Source organism: Bubalus kerabau, chromosome 11 (assembly GCF_029407905.1).
Source record: "Bubalus kerabau isolate K-KA32 ecotype Philippines breed swamp buffalo chromosome 11, PCC_UOA_SB_1v2, whole genome shotgun sequence".
Lineage (NCBI taxonomy): Eukaryota > Metazoa > Chordata > Mammalia > Artiodactyla > Bovidae > Bubalus > Bubalus kerabau.
This window is the reverse complement of record NC_073634.1, coordinates 22,309,767-22,331,810: the sequence shown is the minus strand read 5'-3', so window position 1 is coordinate 22,331,810 and position 22,044 is coordinate 22,309,767. Positions and strand designations below refer to the sequence as shown.

The 22,044-nt window shown below is 35.5% G+C and overlaps 1 protein-coding gene across 5 annotated transcripts in view; it reads left to right on the top strand.

Moving 5' to 3' along the window:
* STRN (striatin) overlaps positions 1 to 22,044 on the top strand; it is a 118,140-nt gene that overhangs the window by 66,420 nt on the left and 29,676 nt on the right. For 3 of the 5 annotated variants that reach the window (XM_055539802.1, XM_055539807.1, XM_055539805.1), the window contains exons 7-14: positions 213 to 348; positions 3,703 to 3,813; positions 5,940 to 6,026; positions 6,497 to 6,640; positions 10,644 to 10,780; positions 16,196 to 16,371; positions 18,589 to 18,636; positions 19,436 to 19,557. In XM_055539802.1, the coding sequence (XP_055395777.1) occupies positions 213 to 348; positions 3,703 to 3,813; positions 5,940 to 6,026; positions 6,497 to 6,640; positions 10,644 to 10,780; positions 16,196 to 16,371; positions 18,589 to 18,636; positions 19,436 to 19,557 (961 nt within the window). The remainder of the gene's footprint in view (positions 1 to 212; positions 349 to 3,702; positions 3,814 to 5,939; positions 6,027 to 6,496; positions 6,641 to 10,643; positions 10,781 to 16,195; positions 16,372 to 18,588; positions 18,637 to 19,435; positions 19,558 to 22,044) is intronic. The other 2 variants (XM_055539803.1, XM_055539806.1) reach the window with 2 other exon arrangements.

The following is a 22,044-nucleotide window of genomic DNA, read 5'->3' as shown; positions in this document are numbered from 1 at the left end:
AAATGTTTAATATATATAAAATCTTAAAATGATATCTGTGTTTTCTACTGAATTGTATAGGTATCAGTTACTTAACACAGCAAAGATGTATTTTCTGAAAAAAATAATGATTGGGTTTTCTCATTCAGGGGTAAAGGGATATTGTCTTCTTTGTTTAAATTAATTCCATAATATATTCCAATATTTTAATTGAGCATGCTTTTTATCATTAGATTGTTAGGAAGAAAGTATTGCCCGATAGCAGTGAAGATAGAGATACAAAAGAAGCTCTAAAGGAGTTTGACTTCTTGGTTACATCAGAAGAAGGAGACAATGACTCCAGAAGCGCAGGCGATGGAACAGACTGGGGTAAGGAGGAATGCTGTATCCAACCAGAGATGTTATGTAAATGAACAAAACTAATATTTTACTAGGAAAGCAGCATCTTGAAGAACGCTTGAAATCTTGAACACTTGAAATATTGAAATCTTGGACATTCTATGGACTTTTTACTATCATGACCTTTTTTCCAGGATGTGTGTCTATTTAAAGAAGGTTATACAGCTATTTACCTTCCTCATCTTTTTTTTTTTTTTTTTAACATAAGTGGTAGAGTATGAAAATAATTTGAATTTATAGAATGTTTCTGCCTAAACAGAACTTGCAAATCTAGATTTTGTGGAAATTGAGTATGAGAACATAGTAGAAGATCTCATTATTTTTTCTTTTCTTTCTTAGTTTTTTTTTGGCCATGCCACATGGCATGTGGGATCTTAGTTCCCTGGCCAGGTATCAAACCTGTGTTCTTTGCAGTAGAAGTACAAAGTCTTAACACTGGCCTGCCAGGGAAGTCCTTGTAAAGGACTTAGAAATCTCATCTCTGGCATATTCTGGTTTACCAGTTTTCCTATGATCTTCTGTTACTCTTGTTATCAGTATGGGGTTAAGAGGGTGATATAGCTAAATTTTTACTTTATTTTTTTTTTTATTTTTAGCTAAATTTTTACTTTAAAAAGCTGAAGGCATTCTAGGATCTAAAATCTAACTCAGTTTAATTTATTATTAAGATGTAATTGATGAAAATCTACATTTTTGATTGTTAGATTTTTCTGAAAAAAGGAGACTTTCTATTATTGATAGTAGAATAAAAGTGTTGAGTTTTTAAGTTCAGAGACCCAGTGATCTGTTTTTTAAACTGTGGGCTGAAACTTGTTAAAAATAGATTTCTGATTATTCTGGTTCATTTTGGCTTATTTCAATCATTCAACAAATACTGATTATGTGCCTTCTTTGTGCCAAGTCTTTTAGATGAAGATCCCTACCCCTGTGGGCCTGCATTCTACTAAGAGGATGTAGGCAGTAAGAGATAAACATGATAAATGATGTTTATCATGTAAGTCAGAATGTGATAAATGCAATGGGAAATAAAAAAAGTAGAACAGAGTAAGTAGGATGGAGAGTGCTGGGGACAGGGTAGGGTGGAGTGGATTGGTTACAGTATAAGATAGAGTGATCATGGAAGGTGCATTGAGAGGGTAACATTTGAATGAGAGACAGCATGGATGAGAGAGTTAGCCACATGGTATCCAGGGAAAGAGTGTTCAAGAAGAAAACTAGAACATATGCCCTAAGATAGTTGTAATCCAGGTATGTTTGAGGAATTCAAGGAAGCTAGGGTGGCTGGAGCAGAATGATACTGAGGGGAATGTAGTAAGAAGTGACTGAATCAAGTGGAGCTGTGTAGACCGCTGGTGAGATGGAGAACCATGGGACTGTTGAGCCAGAAGGGTGAGGGACATGATCCAATTTTTGTTTGAAAGCATCACTTTGGCTGTGTGTTGAGAATAGACTACCCAGGGCGATTAGTGTTGGCAGTAGACATGAAGTACATAAGGGAAAACATTTGTTGTAATTCTAGCAAGAAACAGAGGTCAGAGAAGTGGTGGATATGCTGAGGAGTCGTCAGATTCTGGATGTGCTTTAAAGGTAGAGAAACAATATTTCCTGAAATAGTTGTTGTGGGGTTTGGAAAAAAGGGAGGTTTTTGGTCTGATCAAATGAAAGTATAGTTCAGTTCAGTCGCTCAGTTGTGTCCGACTCATTGCGACCCCATGAACTGCAGCACGCCAGGCCTCCCTGTCCATCACCAGCTCCTGGAGTTTACCCAAACTCATGTCCATTGAGTTGGTGATGCCATCTAACTATCTCATCCTCTGTCATCCCCTTCTCTTCCTGCCTTCACTCTTTCCCAACATTAGGGTCTTTTTGAATGAGTCAGCTCTTTGCATTAGGTGGCCAAAGTATTGGAGTTTCAGCTTCAGCATCAGTCCTTCCAGAGAACACCCAGGACTGATTTCCTTTAGGATGGACTGTTTGGATCTCCTTGCAGGAACTCTCAAGAGTCTTCTCCAACACCACAGTTCAAAATCATGAATTCTTCAGCGCTCAGCTTTCTTTGTAGTCCAACTCTTACATCCATACATGACTACTGGAAAAACCATAGCCTTGACTAGATGGACCTTTGTTGACAAAGCAATGTCTCTGCTTTTTAATATTCTGTTTAGGTTGGTCATAACTTTCCTTCCAAGGAGTAAGTGTCTTTTAATTTTGTGGCTGCAATCACCATCTGCAGTGATTTTGGAGCCCCCCAAAAATGAATCAGTCACTGTTTCCACCAACTATTTCCCATGAAGTGATGGGACCAGATGCTACGATCTTAGTTTTCTGAACGTTGAGCTTTAAGCCAACTTTTTCACTCTCCTCTTTCACTTTCATTAAGAGGCTCTTTAGTTCTTCTTCACTTTCTGCCATAAGGGTGGTGTCATCTTCATATCTGAGGTTATTGATAGGGCCTTCAAATAAGTTGGGGAACCCTGTAGATGGAAGAGATTGGATGAGAAAGATTGGGAGTTTGGTTTTCTGTGTTTGGTTTTGATTAGAGTTTTCTAATGGAAATGCAGAGTAAGCAAGTGGATATATGTCTTGAGTTCAGGTGAGAGTTCTGAGCTAACACTTACATAATGTTATATGTATATAGTAATTTATTTTATAGTAAGTATAAAATACGTAACATATTTGCTTTTTAAATTTTCTACTCCTGAAATAGTAAAAATTAATGGTGGCATTTCTTTTTTCTTAGAAGCTCAGTTTCCAGCTTTAAGTATTTATAAATTAATGGGTCACTTAAATCATTTTAAGTATTGAATGCCAGGTTGATTAATAAGTTTGCAAGGTGCTATTTATAAAGCCTGTAAAATAAAAGTGGTCTTTTGCTGATAAACACATGCCAGAAATATAGTTTTTGAAAAGATCATTGAAGACTATTTTGTACAAATGCTTAATAATCTTCTTTCATTACATAAATTAGTAAGAAATGCTTTTTTGTGAGTCAATCCTAATCACAGTCTGAAAATGAGGGTTTCTTGATTGTGGACTTTTGAGGCTTAATTTACTAAAAGTCACTCAAATGTTGCAGTTTTTTTTTTTCCCCTATGTGTGTTTCAAGGGAAATTTAATATTATTACCAAGGAAATAGAATTGACCACTGTTTCTTGGATATTATATTTCTTGTGACATGTATCTGATGAATAAATAATAACTTTAAAATTGGTAATACTATGAAGAAGATGGTTGTTATGCCATTCATTGACATAACAGTGAATTGACTTTGAATGTTCAATATCTTATTGAAAAAGGCTGTTTCATTTGTTTCACTCCGTTTAGAAAAGGAAGACCAGTGTCTCATGCCTGAAGCTTGGAATGTGGACCAGGGAGTAATTACCAAACTCAAGGAACAATACAAAAAGGAGAGAAAGGGGAAAAAGGGGGTGAAGAGTAAGTGGAAAACATTGTATCTGTCAATCATAAATCTTACCTCTTTCATATCCCCCAATTTTTTTTTCCAATGTTTTCCTAAAACTCACTTACTCTTTTTTTTTTCCTTCTCCTGACCTCTTTCCTTTTCACTTGCTCTTTAGGGGTGGAAATTAAGTGGTTAGATATTTGGTCATGAACTTTGAAAAAGAAAAAAGCTATGAATATAATTATGCAACCATAATGTATCCCAAAAATAAATCTAGAGCATCATGAGTGTATGGGACTGTGTTTTCAAACATAGCAATAATTTGATTTTTCAAATTATATGTGCTTAATTACAGTAATGATTTTTTACTATTGATAATTTAAATCTCATCTAGTGTGACCCTCTGGCAAGCCACCAAAATAATTGCTTACAATTTTAGGTCTTGGTCACAGAAAGAAGGTTAATTTCTACCCCTGAATATCCTGGGTGTTCATAATACACGGTTCATTTGCTCTCATCACTATGTGTTATACAGGTCACAGAGTCAGACACAGCTTTTTTAAAGTACTTATTTTTCTAATTTAAAATTTTGGCCAATGTCATTTATAATATTACCAATTAGGTTTTTTCTTTTCCCAACAAAATGTGTTCCACATCAAAAATGGAAGCTAAAATGAAATTTCTAGCGCTGTGCATCGTATATATATATTATCTTATTCAAGTTATTAGTAAGGTTTAACAGTAGATCTAGTTAGGTATATAAAATAGAAATGCAAAAGCTTTCACACATCCCTGAAAACCATCGTAACCACCTTTTTAGGAGAGCAAGGTTAAAGTACCTCCTTGTGCTACCACTCTCATTGACAGTATGGACATGGGTCTCCCGTGTACAGCGATAGGAATGTCATCCTTTGGGATATTAGCGTACAGTGGGATTAAAATCCAACTTGAGTGAGGCATGTATTTGAAATTGCAAAAGACTGGAGGGATATGCTTTTTCTTTTTCTCTTTTTTGTAGTGATGCTAAGGATTATCAAAAATTAGTCATTCATTTGTAACCTAGTAGTTACTCATAAATATTTAAATCTTTATTTAAAATATCTTAGAACTTGCAAGTATTTCACTTTAATGGATAGAAAATCAGTGGCCTTTATTGATATTAGCATTGTACCAACTATTATGTAACAGAGAGAGAACGTCATTTAATACCTTCTCAGTATTAATTAATCACAATGAGAAAGGTTAATATTAAAACATAAGAACATTTTCTACTTTTTATTAAAAATACTGATACAATTTAATTTTAACAAGCAATAGTGAGACATGGTTTGTTATGACTTTTCATAGCCATGATAAAACCATTTAAGCTGAAACTTTAAGGAATATTTGTCATATGCAAGAAACAAGGAGAATGTTTTATTTATCAGATTGACTTAAAGTTAATATATTTGTCATTATGCTACAATAATAAATGTCTTAAAATGTAAAAGACCTTTTAATTGAAAAGGTATCAAGAACTTATGTAGAATTCATCTATTATTTATTATTTGGTTCTTATCAAATATCAAGGCTTCACTGTAGTTGGAGTTTAGCATTTAAGGTCTCAAGCTGCACTATTTGACTGAAATAGTATTCCTGCTGACAGAAGCTAGTGGATTTCCTGAGCCTGAAGATTGTGATCACTGTTTCAGGCATATGGTACATAGCTTTTTAGTATGGTGAGAAAAAATGATTCTTTAGGAGGAGAAAGGCTAATGTTTTTCATGAAGAGAGAAGGACTGAAGAGTTCGGGACATGTTATCATCATCAGTTTAGGTTATCTTGATAAAATGATAGTCTGGGAACAAGAGAAGACATGATAAAAACAGAACTGAAAGACGTAAAATGAAAACAGAACTGAAGGAAAGCTTTGAATTGACATATGAAGCATTAATTTATAAAGCATCATAGGTATCTTTTTAAATTGAGCTGTTTCTCATTGGAAGAGGTTGTGTCTTTATAATATGGGCTAGTAGAAATATTTTCAGTCAAGTTGTGTTCTCTAATCACACTATCTTAGAATATATTTCTAGGCAATAGTTAAAATTGCTTAAAAATAGGAAAAAGCCATAATGGACTATGGGTAAGATTTTCCCATTCTTAATTAAACTTATAACAGGAAAAACAACTGAAGATCTGTTTCAGCCTCTATCCTATATAAAACAGTCAAAACAGGGATGTGGGAGAATGAAGCATCAAAGAACAGGTAAGTAATTGGTAGGGTGTGAGACTTATTAACCTTGGGTACCATATTTTCAGGATGTAAAGCAATGAATGCAGCTTAATTTAAACAAACAGAAAAGAATGTGATTGTTTAATTTAGTACACAGTAGCTTCACAGTCTGTGGTATCTGTGTTTAGAGTTGTATATAAGGATTCTAGAATAATAATATTTTTAATGATCCAAATTGCACAGGAACATTTTTTCATGCAAATAATGACATTATTCCATTAGCTTAATTTAAAAAATATATGTAAAACATAATTTTTCACGAGTAGTATACCTTTTTAAAAGTCTTAAAAACTTAGAAAATAAATTACTCTTTAATATAATATAGTATGGTAGTTTTAAAGGTGAACATTGGCAGATGTAAATAAGGTTTATGGCACCATTTTGATGCAGTTGGATAATTCGGTTTTCTCTTTTTTGTTCTCTCCCTCCCTTTTCGGGGCTAGGGCCCAACAGGTCAAAACTACAAGATATGCTTGCTAATTTGAGAGATGTTGATGAACTTCCCTCCTTGCAGCCATCTGTGGGTTCACCCTCCAGACCCAGCAGCTCCAGGCTTCCTGAACATGAAATAAATAGGGCAGATGAAGGCAAGTACTTGTGACACACTAGAGCACAAAAAGCACTTGGATGAACTTATCTAAATTCAGTTAGTAGAGAGGGCTCTCTAGGAGAAGAGTTTTACTCTACAAATGTTTAAACTATGTATGTAGTACTCCACATTGTAGGCTTTCTTATATTCAAGGGGGTTTGATTATAGCTATAGTCTTTTAAGACTTGAAAAAGGATGCATAAACTTAAAACCAAGTCTAAATTGTAGTTTAGAACATCCCCCTGCAGCTTCACAGAAGCCATGTAGTTGATGTGCATACATGTAGTTCTAATACCATCCCAACAATGAGAAAACTGAGTATATACATAGTTAGTAAATGTTTACTTTGAGACTCACATAAATGTTTTCATGCTGCTGCTGCTAAGTCGCTTCAGTCGTGTCCGACTCTGTGCGACCCCATAGACAGCAGCCCACCAGGCTCCCCCGTCCCTGGGATTCTCCAGGGAAGAACACTGGAGTGGGTTGCCATTTCCTTCTCCAGTGCATGAAAGTGGAAAGTGAAAGTGAAGTTGCTCAGTCGTGTCCGACTCTTTGTGACCCCATGGACTGCAGCCTACCAGGCTCCTCCGTTCATGGGATTTTCCAGGCAAGAGCACTGGAGTGGGGTGCCATCACCTTCTCCGTTGTTTAAGCAATTTATTATTGACAAAAAGAGAAAAAAGGTACCTGAAGTCTAGTCACATTTCCTTGTTCTTTCTCAGTCCTTGTCTATGTGCATATACTTCTTACAGTTACAGTCACCATGTAGAAGAATTCAGTTGTATTTATATATATAAAATCATAAATTCATGATTATAATTTTAAGATTTAAAATTTTAAATTAAATATTCTATTTTAGACTTGATACTTAACCATTCCCCTTTTGGATATTTAGATTATTCCCAGTTTTTTATAGTATAATCTTGTGTTATATAAATGCAGTTTTCCATCTCTTAGATAGAAGTTCCGATATTCTTATTTATAAATTATAAAATGCTTATATGTGGAAATTGATTATAAAATATATATTTACATTAGCTGAAAGTCATGAGTGACATAAAATTAATCTTCATGATTAATGAATATATTTTGAAATTTATTTTTGAAAATTGCCTTGAATTTAAATATTATAATTATTTGCAGTGGATATGTCTCTTCAAATTATTATTTATTGAATAAAACCACCAAAGTCACAGAGGAAACATGTATTATTATTCTTTCTTGGTTTTAAATTTGGTTGTTTTTTAGAGAAATGTAAATTGACAGACCCTTGATGGATAGATTTTTGTGTTTGGAATACTTTTTCAGTAAATTGTTTGATCATTGCACAGCTAATTTATTAGTATTAATTATAGTATACTGGGAATTTGTTTTCCATACATTAAATAATGAAGAACCACATACGATACCTTTACATTCTAGATGAACAATTTATTTGACGTAGGTACATATCTTTTAAATTAAGATGTGAATCATGGGGCCTCAACAGGTATGTTTGTTACTCACTAGGAGATTCATTCAGCTGGTACTATAGATATGAGAATTTTAATGAACTTTCTTTATTCTAAGATCAGGTCTGGATAAGAAGGAAAGTTAGTTTTTCCTCTTATTCTAATAATCTCAAAAGAGTTTTATCAGAAATTTCATCTTATAGAATTCTTTTTTCTTAATTGAAAGATAATTGGTTTACAGTGTTATGTTGGTTTCTGCCATGTAATCCACTTATAATAATAGAGGCAGAATATGTTCTAAATGACATATATGCAGAAAAGAATGTATAAACCACAGAAAATGCCCCTAATTAAAAAAAAATTAAGAAACTTTAGAACAGAAGTGTTGAATGTCTAACTTATGATCTGTAGTATTGGTCCTACGTCTGCTCCCACAGTACAGAATTTTCACAAGTAGAAAAGGCATTTAAGAAATATGTTGTAGATTTAATTGCCTGTGACTGATGCTTTCCAGTCTCCAGTCCAGTTTCAGAAGAAGTTTCCATAGCTTGTGTGTGCTATGTAAGTTTATTACTATATTTTTATTATAATTATTCAGAAGGCAGTGAGTGCTGCACTTGAGGCATATTTAAATTATTTTGTAAAAGCTGATTAGAGCCTGTAATATTTAGTTACTAATAGAAATGTGACCTCTAATTGAAAGTTCTAAGGACTCTTAGAGAGCAGTCAGTTCATGGTTTGCCCATTGGAGCTCTCTTTTTGGCCTTTAGGTCTGCTGGCTTAGCCACTGGTATGTGCTTGGTTGCCTTCCTTTGTTTTCAGATTTTACTTGGCCATTCCTAGAACAGTTAGTTAAATTATCCCATGCAATGTGAGTGACCAAATCACAAATCTTAGTGTTTTGGGGGACGTGGGGGGGAACCATTTTTACTTCATATCTGAACTCAGTTTTCTGGCAATATTAGGTGTGAAAACAAACAAAAGAACACCTGGCTGAAGCTCTAACCTCCTAGTCTCATGTGAATCATTTGGTTGAAATTTTGGCATGAAAATTGCTGCTCTAAATGAAACAATTCCTGCTCTTTATTAGTAAATGTTTAGAGTTGTTCAAGCCCCTTATAAGACATGTGGTATGTTTGTGTAAAACCCATTTTTATTATTGCAGCTTTATTGTATGGTGGTTTGAAAATGTCTTATCAATTTATACTCTATTTTGTTCTTGTAACGATTTTGAGTAGAGTTCCTGCCACTAGTATTTTTAAAAGTTCATAGCTGTTCTTTTCATTTCTTCAATATTTATGATTGAATCTAAAATTATATTATTGAATGTGAAACTGAAAAACATCTCATAAATCTATTCTCTGCATACATTGATTAGTACAGTTGACTTGTTTCTTAAAAAAAAAAGTTCAGTTCAGTCGCTCAGTTGTGTCCAACTCGAACTTCTTTAGCAGCCAAAGTTAAACTACTAAATTCATCTAATCAACTCATAAATGTTTGTCATCAATAAAGTCACTACCTTGAGAAAACTACTTAAAGAATGATCTCTGATGGCTTGTCAGAATGATTGGCATTTGTAAGAAGTGTTCCAGTAGACACTTTAATAAAAAACGTCTTTGAAATGAGTATTTTTAAATGAAATATACTATATCTACAGTAAACTGCTAAGTCATAGGGATGAGCTCAGTGAGTTATCTCAAAGCAAAACCAGTCATGTCACCACTGCCTAGGTCAGGAAGCAGAATGTCACCAGGGCCTAGAAGTCCTGATGGTGCTGCCTTCAAACACTGCCCCTTCCCTCTTCTCCAGCGGTAGGCTTGAGTTCTGACAACACAAATTAGCTTTGCCTTATATACGCGCTTTTTACTAATACAATTATGACCCATTTTCATTTGCGATTTCTCTTATTTAGGTTATAGAATTAATCAATTTTATTTTGAATGCAGCCAGCAATGTTCAAAATCACTATACATGTTTTAATGTACATTACCATATGTAAAATAGATGACCAGTGCAAGTTCAACACATGAAGCAGAGCACCCAAAGCCAGTGCTCCGGGACAACCCAGAGGGATGGGCTGGGGAGGGAGTTGGGAGGGAGGTTCAGGATCGGGGGACACATGTTTACCCATGGCTGATTCATGTCGATGTACGGCAGAAATCATCACAATATTGTAAAGTAATTATCCTCCAATTAAATTAATTAAAAAGATTAAATCACTTACTATACATATTTTAATAATTGATAGAAATCACTTGGGTAATTAGCATGAAATATCAAATGAGAAAAATCTACTTTTATACATTTATACATTTTTTTTCTATAGTGAAAAAGGGTTTGTTTCATGTTGTACTTTTCTAATTAGATGATACCTTTAAATGGTTAAAATATGGAAAAGAGCAAGCACTTCTTCAGGATTTTCTGCGTACTGAATTTTACTGTGTTTGAAAGCATTTATAAATAATCAAATGTAGATATGCCCTTATGAAATTAATTGTTGACTACTTAGAAGTGTTTTTTTTTAATGTTTCTTTTGTCTTCTCCCTTCAGTGGAAGCACTGACGTTTCCTCCTTCTTCTGGGAAGTCATTCATCATGGGAGCAGATGAAGCACTTGAAAGTGAACTGGGACTGGGAGAATTGGCAGGCCTTACAGTGGCCAACGAAGCAGATTCATTAACTTATGATGTGAGTAGCAGTTTTATTTTTGTTGTTTTAATTTATTTTTTAAAAAATAGAAAGTTCATTTTATAGAAAAAGATGACAATAGTGAGACTTCTTCACAAGTGTGGAATTTTCAGTTCTAATCACAAACTGAAAATATGAGCATAATGATACTTTTCACATCATGCAGATTAAAATTATAGGTTTTACCTAAATCTGTAAGTTAGTAGAGCTTATTCATTGGTTTTAGATAAGGGAAAGAATTCCTTTTTCTATCACCAAGATTGGGTTTGTCTTATGTTTTAAGGTACCATGCCTGCCTAATGGCAACATTTGTCTTGCTTATTTAATACATTGTGAATAAGACAACAGCTGAGAAACTAGTTTTAGCTGTTGTTAGACAAGGTGTATGCAAGATACTTTCCAGATGCTAAGGTTGACCTATCAGTGATTTGGACCAAAATTGGAATCTTTATACCTTTATGCACACATCCATTTAGTTAATCTCAAACACAGTTCTTTTATAATTGTTCATTGTCATCAAGTATCAGAAAAACAGTTGCTTATTTCATAAAGTATTTACAGCCTACCCTATCTCTTCATTAAAATCCTTTCAGTTTTATACTTCATCGTCTTCGTTGGGGAATACAGTGTAGTGCAGCCACGTAGAGGGTATAGCATGGATCCCTAAGTGAACCTTGGAAGTATTCCAAAGAGGAGCCTTACCACTCACTGCTCTTCCCTTAGATCAAAACTCTCCCTCTGTGCTAAGCCCTTTAGTAAGTCTTTCGGGTTCTACCTCCAACAACTGAAATCCATGTAGTACATCTTTTTTATTCCCCTCCTAGTCCATTTTTCTTCACCTGGATCTACCACAATAACCTAACCTAAACAGGCTCCTTGCACTCCATTTTCCACATATGTGATACAGATTTGGGGGGAAAAAAAAAAAAATTCTGTTTTAAGTGTTTTTATATCCTTATAATTTATGTCTTTTAAAAACACCATTTAGCTGGCTTTTATTTTTTAACCTTTGACAGCCTTTTAAAATTAGGAAGCATTTAGTCTGTTTCTTTTTAAAATAATTAATAATATTTTTACTTAATCCTGCCATTTTTTGTGCCGCCTATTCTGTGTTTTTCTATTTTTGCCTAAATTGGGATTGATTATTTTTTATCATTCACCCCTCTCCATTATTTGAAGCTTATGCACTCTTTCATTACTTTTTACATTACAGATTACTACACATATTCTTATCAAAATTTTATATACAAGGATCTTTAGAACACTTTATTTAAAAAACTCCCACCCAATGTACATGTCATTCCTGTTATATATTTTATTTCTGTGTACATTAATCTTCTACCAGCTTCTGTTTTGTACACTCAGTAGTCAGAATTATCTGTTTTACATTAACTGTCTTGTCTTTTTCCATTCTCCCCTGCATATTTGACTGCCCACTGGGTTCATTTTTCTTTTACTCTAAGAATACAATATATCTGTTTAATGAAGATCTATTGGTGCCTAACTCTCTTAGTTTTTTATTTTCTTGAATTGTCTTTACTTGTCTCTTTTTTTGCCTGACTAGGCTATTATCTCTGATTTCAAATTTCACTTTGCAAAAAAATTTTAAGTGCTTTTTGTTTCCTTTATTTTTAATTGAAGGATATTTACAAAAATTGTATTGGTTTTTGTCATACTTTTTTTAGTTCTTTAAATATATTTCATTTTTTTGTTGTTTTCTCTTAAAATCAACTGTCATTTCTGTTTTTGGTTATTCAGTAATGGACAGTTTTTCCTGTGACTGATATTTCTCTATGCCTTGATTGTCATAAAAGATTTCGTGGTTTTTTTAAATTTGCTTAATATGTTTCCTTGAGTTCTATAATGTTCTCAGCCATTCTCTTTAGATACTGCTTTTACACCTCTCTCCCTCCCTCTTTTCTTCTTCTAGAACTGTTGTTATATTGTTAGATCCTCTTTCTATATTCTCTGTTTCTGATTCTCTTTCTTCTGTGTTTTCCATCTTTTGTTTTTCTGTACTTCAGTCTAGATTTTTTTAATAACTCATCTTCCAGTTAGCTAATTCTCTCTTCAGTTATATGTAATCTGTAATTAAACTCATCTAATGAGATCTTATATCTTTTCTTCTAGGGTTACTTTTTAAAAATTATTTACAGATTTCTTCCAGACTTTTCAGTCTTTTATCTTCTTGAACATAGTAAGCATGATTACTTTAAACTTTGAATCAGAGACTCAGTAGTAGTTCTGTTACTAATTATGTGTTATTTCTGTTTGTTTTCATTTATGCTGTTGTATCTCATATGGGTATGGTTATTCTGTACTATGTCCAAATAGCTATATTTGAAAAATTGTCTCTAGAAATAATTTCAGGCCTAAGTTTACATCTTTCCACAAAGAGTATATTTTCATTTTCTTCTCTCAGATGTCTGCAGCCACTAGAAATCTGGATCACATGCTTCATTTTTAGTTTTTTAGATGATCTAAAGCTGATCTACAATCTTTTAAAGGCTTTTGTTCTTGTAGTTCACTCTTATGTGTAGGATACAGCCTTCTGAAATCAAAACCTAAAGCCAGGTAGTCTACTAAGCCCTACTTTCTTGGAAGGCCCTGGACATCAATCTATATCTCTCTGCATTGCAAAGTCCTCAGAAACACAGCTCAACCTCTCACCCATCTCTTCTGAAATTAGTAAACACTCGCTGGGGAAAACAGTTCTAGATACCAGGCTTACTTCTGTAGGCCTCTGTCTTCACCTGGATCCTAGGTTTTTTCCCACCATTTTGTTAGTTCCAGATTTTTTATTCATAGCTTTGCTATTCTACTTGTCCTCAGTACACAGTTGGTCCTAATGATCTAGTCCATCATGACCAGAAGCAGAAATTCCCATTAGATGCTTTTGTTCCTGCAAAGAGTTTGTCTAATACATAAAGGAATTCAGTCCTCTCTCTGGAGAAAGCTCATCCTTTTTTCATAACTCTTAATTGTTAGAAAACTTAGTGTTAGTCTTTCTCAGTTTCTAAATGTAGTTCCTAATTTTATTAAGCATATTAGCAATCTATTGCTGCATAACAACTTGTACCACATTTAACAGCTTAAAAGAACAAACATTTATATCTCACAGCTTCCATGGGTCAGCAGTCTGGGGACAGCTTAATTATGTGACTCTGGCTGTTGGTATAGTTGTAATCAAGACATTGATAAGGGCTGCAGTCTTACCTAGACTTGACTTGGGGAAAATCTGCTTCCAGGCTCACTCATGTAGTTGTTTGAAGGCCTTGGTTTCTTGCTGACTGTTATCTGGGGACCAGTTCCTCACCACATGGACCTCTCTGTGGGCTCCTCAACAGAGCAGCTGGCTTTTCCCAATGTGAGTGCACCTGAAAAGATAGCAGAAACACTCAAGATGAAAGGTTTTATAACCTAATTTTGGAAGTAATTTGTTCCAACTTCTGCTGAATGCTGTTGATCACAGAGCATTCTGTAACATAGAAGTGTGAAAGTGTTAGTTGCTCAGTTGTGTCCAACTCTTTATGCCCCATGGACTGTAGCCTGCCAGGCTTCTCTGTCCATGGGATACTCCGGGCAAGTATACTGGAGTGGGTAGCCATTTCCTTCTCCAGGGGATGAACCTGCGTCTCCCACATTCCAGGGAGGTTCTTTACCATCGGAGCCACCAGGGAAGGGGACTACCGAAAGGTAAAAATAGGTGGGGCTGATTGGGAACTTAGTGACTGCCTACCACATCAAGATAATCAAAGGAATTTAAGTACTCTTCCACGTGAAAACCTTTTAGCTCTTTAATAAGAATAACAGAGGTCAGCTCATTTGCCCTTGTCGTCTTAACCTTCCTGCCAGCCCTGCCTGCCCCCAAAATAATCAGCCCCACTCTTAGAGTAGTTCCTCGTCACTTACTGCTTCCCAGATGGCACTAGTGGTAAAGAACCTGCCTGCCAATGCAGGAGACAAAAGAGACTTGGGTTTGATCCCTGGGTCCAGAAGATCCCCTGGAGGAGGGCATGGCAACCCACTCAAGTATTCTTGCCTGGAGAACCCCATGGACAGAGAACCTAATGGGCTATGGTTCATTGGGTCGCAAATAATCAGACACAACTGGAGCAACTTAGCACGCATGCATTGCCCCAGTTGTGACATGTCCTGTCCAAATTTCTCTGCAGATTTTAAATTTCTGGGTTCTAAATTACAGTTTAATAGTATAGCCTCTGAAACCAGATTGCTTGATTTTGAATCCTGACTCCTCCATTTACTAGATGGCAAGTCACTTAACTTCTCTTTCCCTAAAATGGATAGTCTATAAAGTGGGGATAGTGTTAATTCCTACATCATAGGGTTGTGAGGATTAAGTGAGTTAATGCTTTTTAAGTCTTTTGAATAATGTAGAAAATAATGAATGCTGCTTAGAATACCAGTTGTTGTTTCATTGATAATTTTTGTAACTGTGAGTATGGTAACATTTCTCTAGTATATTACAAATACTTGCTTAAATCTACCATGATTGTTAGCCTTGGAGTATGAAGTTCATCCATGGTGCTTGTGTAAAGTCAAACACTATTCACTTTAGCTTTTCTATTAGTTGGAATGAAAAAACAATGCATTATTTTTTCAGTTATTGAGATTGAGATTCTGTGGAGAAAGTGAAAGTCACTCAGTCGAGTCCGACTCTTTGTGACCCCGTGGACCATAATCTACCAGGCTCCTCTGTCCATGGGGATTTTTCAGGCAAGAATACTGGAGTAGGTTGCTGTTCCCTTCTCCAGGGAATCTTCCCAACCCAGGGATCGAACCCAGGTCTCCCGTGTTGCAGGCAGATTCTTTACCATCTGAGCTACCAGGGAAGCCCTCTGTGGAGAAAAGGAACATAATAAATATATAATTATGTTTGTAATATCTGATTGTCTCTTCCAATTTTAACATTTTGTTGCCAGTGTATAAACTTCATTACCAATTTGAAGAAAATTTAGCTCTTGTCTGAAACCATTGAAAATTTTGAAAGTATCATCATATTCTGTAATGTTAACATGTTTAAAGATAATTTAGTTTTTCAACTCTTACCCAAAATTGCTTTCTATTCTATAATTCAGGTTTAAATCACTTGTCTTTTTAAAAAGCATCCTAGTGAAATTTTGTTTTTTGTTACTAAGTTATTTGATCCTCCTTCTATACTGAATTATGTTATGTATTTTCTTATTATAGCATTCATATTTCTTCAAAGAAAACCATTGTTGACATATTGCTAATTTTGCCTATTGATTTGGTTATCTGCTTAAAAATTATATTATTTTGAAAGTTGCAAAATAATGATAGTTTAATGATGAAACAGTAAGAATTAATGCTGAAATACAGTTTTTCCCCCCCATTCTGAACTAAGTATATTGGTATCTTTTGTTTCTTTAATAGATAGCAAACAATAAAGATGCATTGAGGAAGACATGGAACCCCAAGTTTACATTAAGAAGTCACTTTGATGGCATTAGAGCCCTTGCTTTCCATCCCACTGAGCCTGTTTTGATAACAGCATCAGAGGATCACACGTTAAAAATGTGGAATTTGCAGAAAACAGCCCCAGCCAAAAAGTGAGAATATTCTACTTCAACTGTATTTGAATAATCGAATTAATATTTTTTTCAGCAGAGAAAGCCTTACTTTATTATTTGCTGTTAAATTCCCCAAATATTTCTTCTAATTTTTTTCCTTTACCATGTCATGTAATTTAGGGTGTTTATGCCTTCATACTCATAAGCTAAATTAGGTTATTTTCATAAGGTTGAAAAACTGACCCTTAGAGAGAAATGGTTTGTGAATGCTGATTATAATCTTTATTTGGTATTTTAAATAATGTTACATTTCAGGAACCCTTTGTCTGTACTGGAGGTTTCTGTTGTTGTAAGCGGCATGCTGATGCTGCTCAGTCACTTCAGTCGTGTCCGACTCTGTGTGACCCCATAGACAGCAGCCCACCAAGGCTCTGCCGTCCCTGGGATTTTCTAGGCAAAAACACTGGAGTGGGTTGCCATTTCCTTCTCCAATGTAGTCATGTTTAAAATCGTCAAACCCCAACTCCAATCCTTCCCCACTGTTTACTAGGTTTGGACTTAGGCTGGAGCGGGTTGGGGTAAGAGACCTCTTTGATCTTTCCTTTTGATCTTGACCAAAATGTCTAGACTGAAGGGCACTGTTGCTGCTCTCACTTACATGCTAATACTTGCCTTGGCCCCTTGGTTCCTCTGTAAGCATGGACAGACATGAATTGGTATAAACCCCTTTTATCAGTCACCAAGCTAGTCCTGATCCCACTTGGTACTTTCTCTTTCTTCCTTGGATTACATGGTCCAGAACCCAGAATCTACCAGCAAGGGCCCTTCTACAGTGATGGATACCTCTTTTTATTAAAGAGTAGAAATGAACATCAAATAGAGGAGAGGATGGAAGTTTTACTACTGACAGAGAATATCTCCTGCCCAATTTGAAAGCAATCAGTGACATTCCAGCTGTCATACATACATGTTCATCAGACAGCTCAACTGCTGCTGCTAAGTCACTTCAGTCGTGTCCGACTCTGTGCGACCCCATAGATGGCAGCCCACCAGGCTCCCCCATCCCTGGGATTCTCCAGGCAAGAACACTGGAATGGGTTGCCGTTTCCTTCTCCAGTGCATGAAAGTGAAAAGTGAGAGTGAAGTCGCTCAGTCGTGTCTGACTCCTAGCGACCCCATGGACTGCAGCCTACTAGGCTCCTCCATCCATGGGATTTTCTAGGCAAGAGTACTGGAGTGGGGTGCCATTGCCTTCTCTGACAGCTCAACTGGATCTTGCTAAAACCAAGTGAATCTTCATGTAGATCAGGTGTCTTTAACAGAGAAAAGGTATTTCCTGGTTACAAACTGTGCCTTTTGTTCTTCAAGTTCTTTAGTTCACAGTGGGCATCATATTAGATGAGAGAATGTGGGTATCTCATTATATATTCTTGACTATAACTTTGAAATATATTGAAATTTCTTGCTGGTGGTAGCTTAGTAATAACACCTTCACAAGCAAGTAACAATAGCCTTTGTTTACCTTTGAATTTAAAACTTCGGAAATGAGGAGAGCTATCATATGCCTATTAAAAAAAAATCTGTAATACAATCCAATTTTAAATCCAGTTTCTGTTCTCAGTTATGGCCAGTATTAGCCGTGTAGAGTACTCATACACTCAGTATTCTGAGTAATGAATAATCTATTCTGATGTCCAAATCTAATGTGGACAGTTTCTGCAGGTATTAAGGGTAGACATGTTAATCTTTATGGTAATGCAAGGAAATTAAAGTACCTTTGATTGAAATTCTGTTCTGTCCTAGGCTGTTTTACCTTGAAGAATCTCATTTAATCTTCTAAATATTTGCTGTTATCCCTGTTTTTCTATTTTATATTAAACATAGAGGAATCTAAAGTTTCAAAAGATTAAATAATTTGCCTAAAGTTAGCCGATTAGATACAGAACTGGAAATTAAATCCAGAAGTTTATCTCTTCAAAACCCATGTGTTTTCTCCACGAGTGAGGCTCTCTCTCCCTTTAATCAAATAGATTAGGACAGTGCTAAAAGTGCTATAACAGTTACTAAAGAATTTTGTTTTTTGAAGTCACAGAAATATGTGATTGCTGTTAAGTAAGCTTTATTGTGTCCTGGGGTTGAGAATTATATATTACCATAGTGTTGATGTTTCTAGGGGTGTTTTTATGACACATTCAGTCATACTGTTTACTACTGACTTTTAGAATGATAAAAAATCCTCCTTTCTCTCTGATTTAGGAGCACATCTCTTGATGTGGAGCCTATCTATACATTCAGAGCTCATAAGTAAGTGTGTGCTTTTTCTTTGTGTTAAATCAGCATCATTGTAAATCAGCCTGATTAGTATATTTTATTTTCTTTCATGTATGTATTTGTCGTATGTGGGTTTTTTTTTTTGTATTTGGTAGCATTTTTTTTTTTGTAAATGTAAAAGAAAGTGGCAGATAATGTAATGTTAGCGACAAGTATATCACTACCAAATAGGGATCCTTGCTGAAATTAGGTATTATTTGCATGATGTTTAGATGATGTATATATCTGTCTCTTAAAATGAAGTTGAGGCAGTTAAGATTAACTATTAGAAATCCTGATCTTTTTTTCCTTAAAGATAACCTGGTAAGAATACCTGAGACATTTAAAAAATTGTGGTCACATTTCATGCTTTTCCTTTTTCCATTTAAGTTTAAGAAATGTACCTGTTCACTCGATTTAGCACAGAGGTTGGCATACATTTTATATATAAAAAGGGTCAGATTGTAAATGCTTTTCAGGCTGCATATTTAATGTTGCATATTCTTGCTTTTAGTTTAGTTTTGTATTACAACATTTTAAAAAGGTAAAAACTGTAAGTGCTTTAGGATTGTACAAAAACAGTTCACTGGTTGGATTTGATCCGTAGGCCATAGATCACACTAACCACTGGTTTAGCAGAGGAAGAAAAATGAATAGCGCTTTGATAATTTTTTTTATTTGTTGTACAAACTAGAAAAAGACAAAGCCATTTGAAAAACTAAGCATTCTTATTTCTAACTCATTCTAGTATCAAATAGATTTTTTGAGGATGGAAATTGTTTTTTTCTCCCAGAGGCCCAGTGCTGTGTGTGGTGATGAGCAGCAATGGTGAGCAGTGCTACAGTGGCGGTACTGACGGGCTGATCCAGAGCTGGAACACCAGCAACCCCAACGTCGACCCCTACGACTCCTACGGTATGTGACGCCCCCAAAATATGAAGGGATACAATCTTTTCTTTTTATGCATTTTATATTGCGTATATGTGGATAAAATGAGATGTTTTTGAAAATAAATTTATTTTGTTAAAAAGGGTTTCTATATTTGGGAATCAGTTTGATATATATATATATATATATGCTAAAAAAAAAGAGGGAAAGTAATGTATTTTTCCTGAGAAAAGAGTTCCCACCCCCAAGTCTTACTGATTGAAAATGCTGGCTTGATTGACAGTTGTTTTCTTCATTTGTAGGCACCTGTACAGTACTTGATACATTATTATTAATCTATAATCGTACTTTGTCACTATCCTTGACAAATAATTTTGAAGGAAAATGAATGTTGTCATCATCTTCTTGATCAATTACTACAGAGTGTAGAGGCTAAAGATTTTCAGAGTGTATAACACCAAAAATTTAAAAGACTTTTAAAAACTAAGAAGTACCCTTTAGATTTGGAAATAGCACCATGAATCAAAAACTGTATAATCTATCACTAGATATTATCATAAATTCTCTTTCAATTATTTTGATTTTCTCTTTAAATTCTCCATAAATTCTAGAATGGTATGAAGTGTCATATTTTTCATAAAACCATAGTTTATTTTTATTACCATTTTAGATTAATTTCACCACTAAACCTAAGATAAGAAATTCAGTAACTAAAATATTCTCCCAACATTTATTTAGTAATCATTTAACATATATTTTGTGAAAGATAACACCCTGTCTCCTGCTGCAGTTCTTTTCTGGATTTATCTGTTTCATGCTTTTCGTCACTTCCTTTATCCCTCTGTCAGAGATTCAGTTCAGTTCAGTTCAGTCGCTCAGTCGTGTCCGACTCTTTGCGACCCCATGAATCGCAGCATGCCAGGCCTCTCTGTCCATCACCAACTCCCGGAGTTCACCCAGACTCATGTCCATCAAGTCAGTGATGCCATCCGGCCATCTCATCCTCTCTTGATTAGTTGACCTCATTCTCCCAAGCCAACCCTTTCCGTTTCACTGTTGACCTCCTTCTCTTGTTTCCTTTGAGACTGCACTGTCTTTCGTTTTTGCTGCCTCTCTCTTTTGCACTCATCTGAAGCCTTACCCTTTTTGCTCTCTTTCCATCCCCTGCTGCTGCTGCTAAGTCACTTCAGTCATATCCGACTCTGTGTGACCCTATAGACGGCAGCCCACTAGGCTCCCCCATCCCTGGGATTCTCCAGGCAAGAACACTGGAGTGGGTTGCCATTTCCTTCTCCAGTGCATGAAAGTGAAAAGTGAAAGTGAAGTCGCTCAGTTGTGTCCAACTCTTGAACATATAGTAAATTCAAGTTTCTCCCATCTCGGGCAAGAAGAAGCCTTTTGTGACTCCATTTCCCTCCCTGGTTCTTTTTTTTTTTTTTTTTTTTTTAATTTATTTAAATTGGAGGCTAATTACTTTACAGTATTGTAGTGGTTTTTGCCATACGTTGATATGAATCAGCCATGGGTGTACATGTGTCCCCTATCCTGAACCCACCTCCCTCCCCACCCCATCCCTCAGGGTCATCCCAGCGCACCAGCCCTGAGCACCCTGTCTCATGCATCGAACCTGGACTGGTGATCTGTTTCACATATTATAATATACATGTTTCAATGCTGTTCTCTCAGATCATCCCACCCTTGCCTTCTCCCACAGAGTCCAAAAGACTGTTCTATACATCTGTGTCTTTTTTGCTGTCTTGCATATAGGGTCTTTGTTACCATCTTTCTAGCCTCTCTTCCTTCCCGTGTCTCTTTGGTCTAGAAAACACAATTATTAGTTATTGATTCCATGTTCTTTCACTGTACATCATTCCTCTTCATTCTGTCTTGTGGCTATGCCACTTAAATACAAAAAAAGTGTCAATAACTATCTAACTGGCTGATCCAAGGGATATCTTATAATTCTTATTTTACTTGATGTACTGGCTATCTGAAACTGTGGACCACTCTATCCTTTTTGAAATCTTTTCACTATAGGCTTTTTTGACACAACTCTATGACAGTTTCTATTCCCTATCCGTCATAAACTCCTTTTATTTTCTCACCTAAAAATATTGACATTTTTTGAGGCTAGACCCTAACTCATTTTTTGCATTGTACACATATTCTTTGGTAGACTGAATCCACTTTGTGGTTTTCTATATTGTTGACTCATCAATCTCTTTTTTAAGCCAGAGGCTACCTACACAGCATTTCAAAATGGCTGTCTTATTGTCCATAAATCCCTACAAGCACTGTTTCTTCTTCCATATATTCTTAATTTTTTTGGCCACAGCATGCAGCTTGGGGGAATCTTAGTTCCCCAATCAGGGATTGAACCCGTGGCCCTGGCAGTGAGAGCACCAAGTCCTAACCACTAGATTATTAGGGAAGTCTGTTTTCAAATATTTTTTGTATATTCTTTATCAGGTGGTAGCACTACCAAACTTATCCAAACTAGAAACCCAAGAGTTA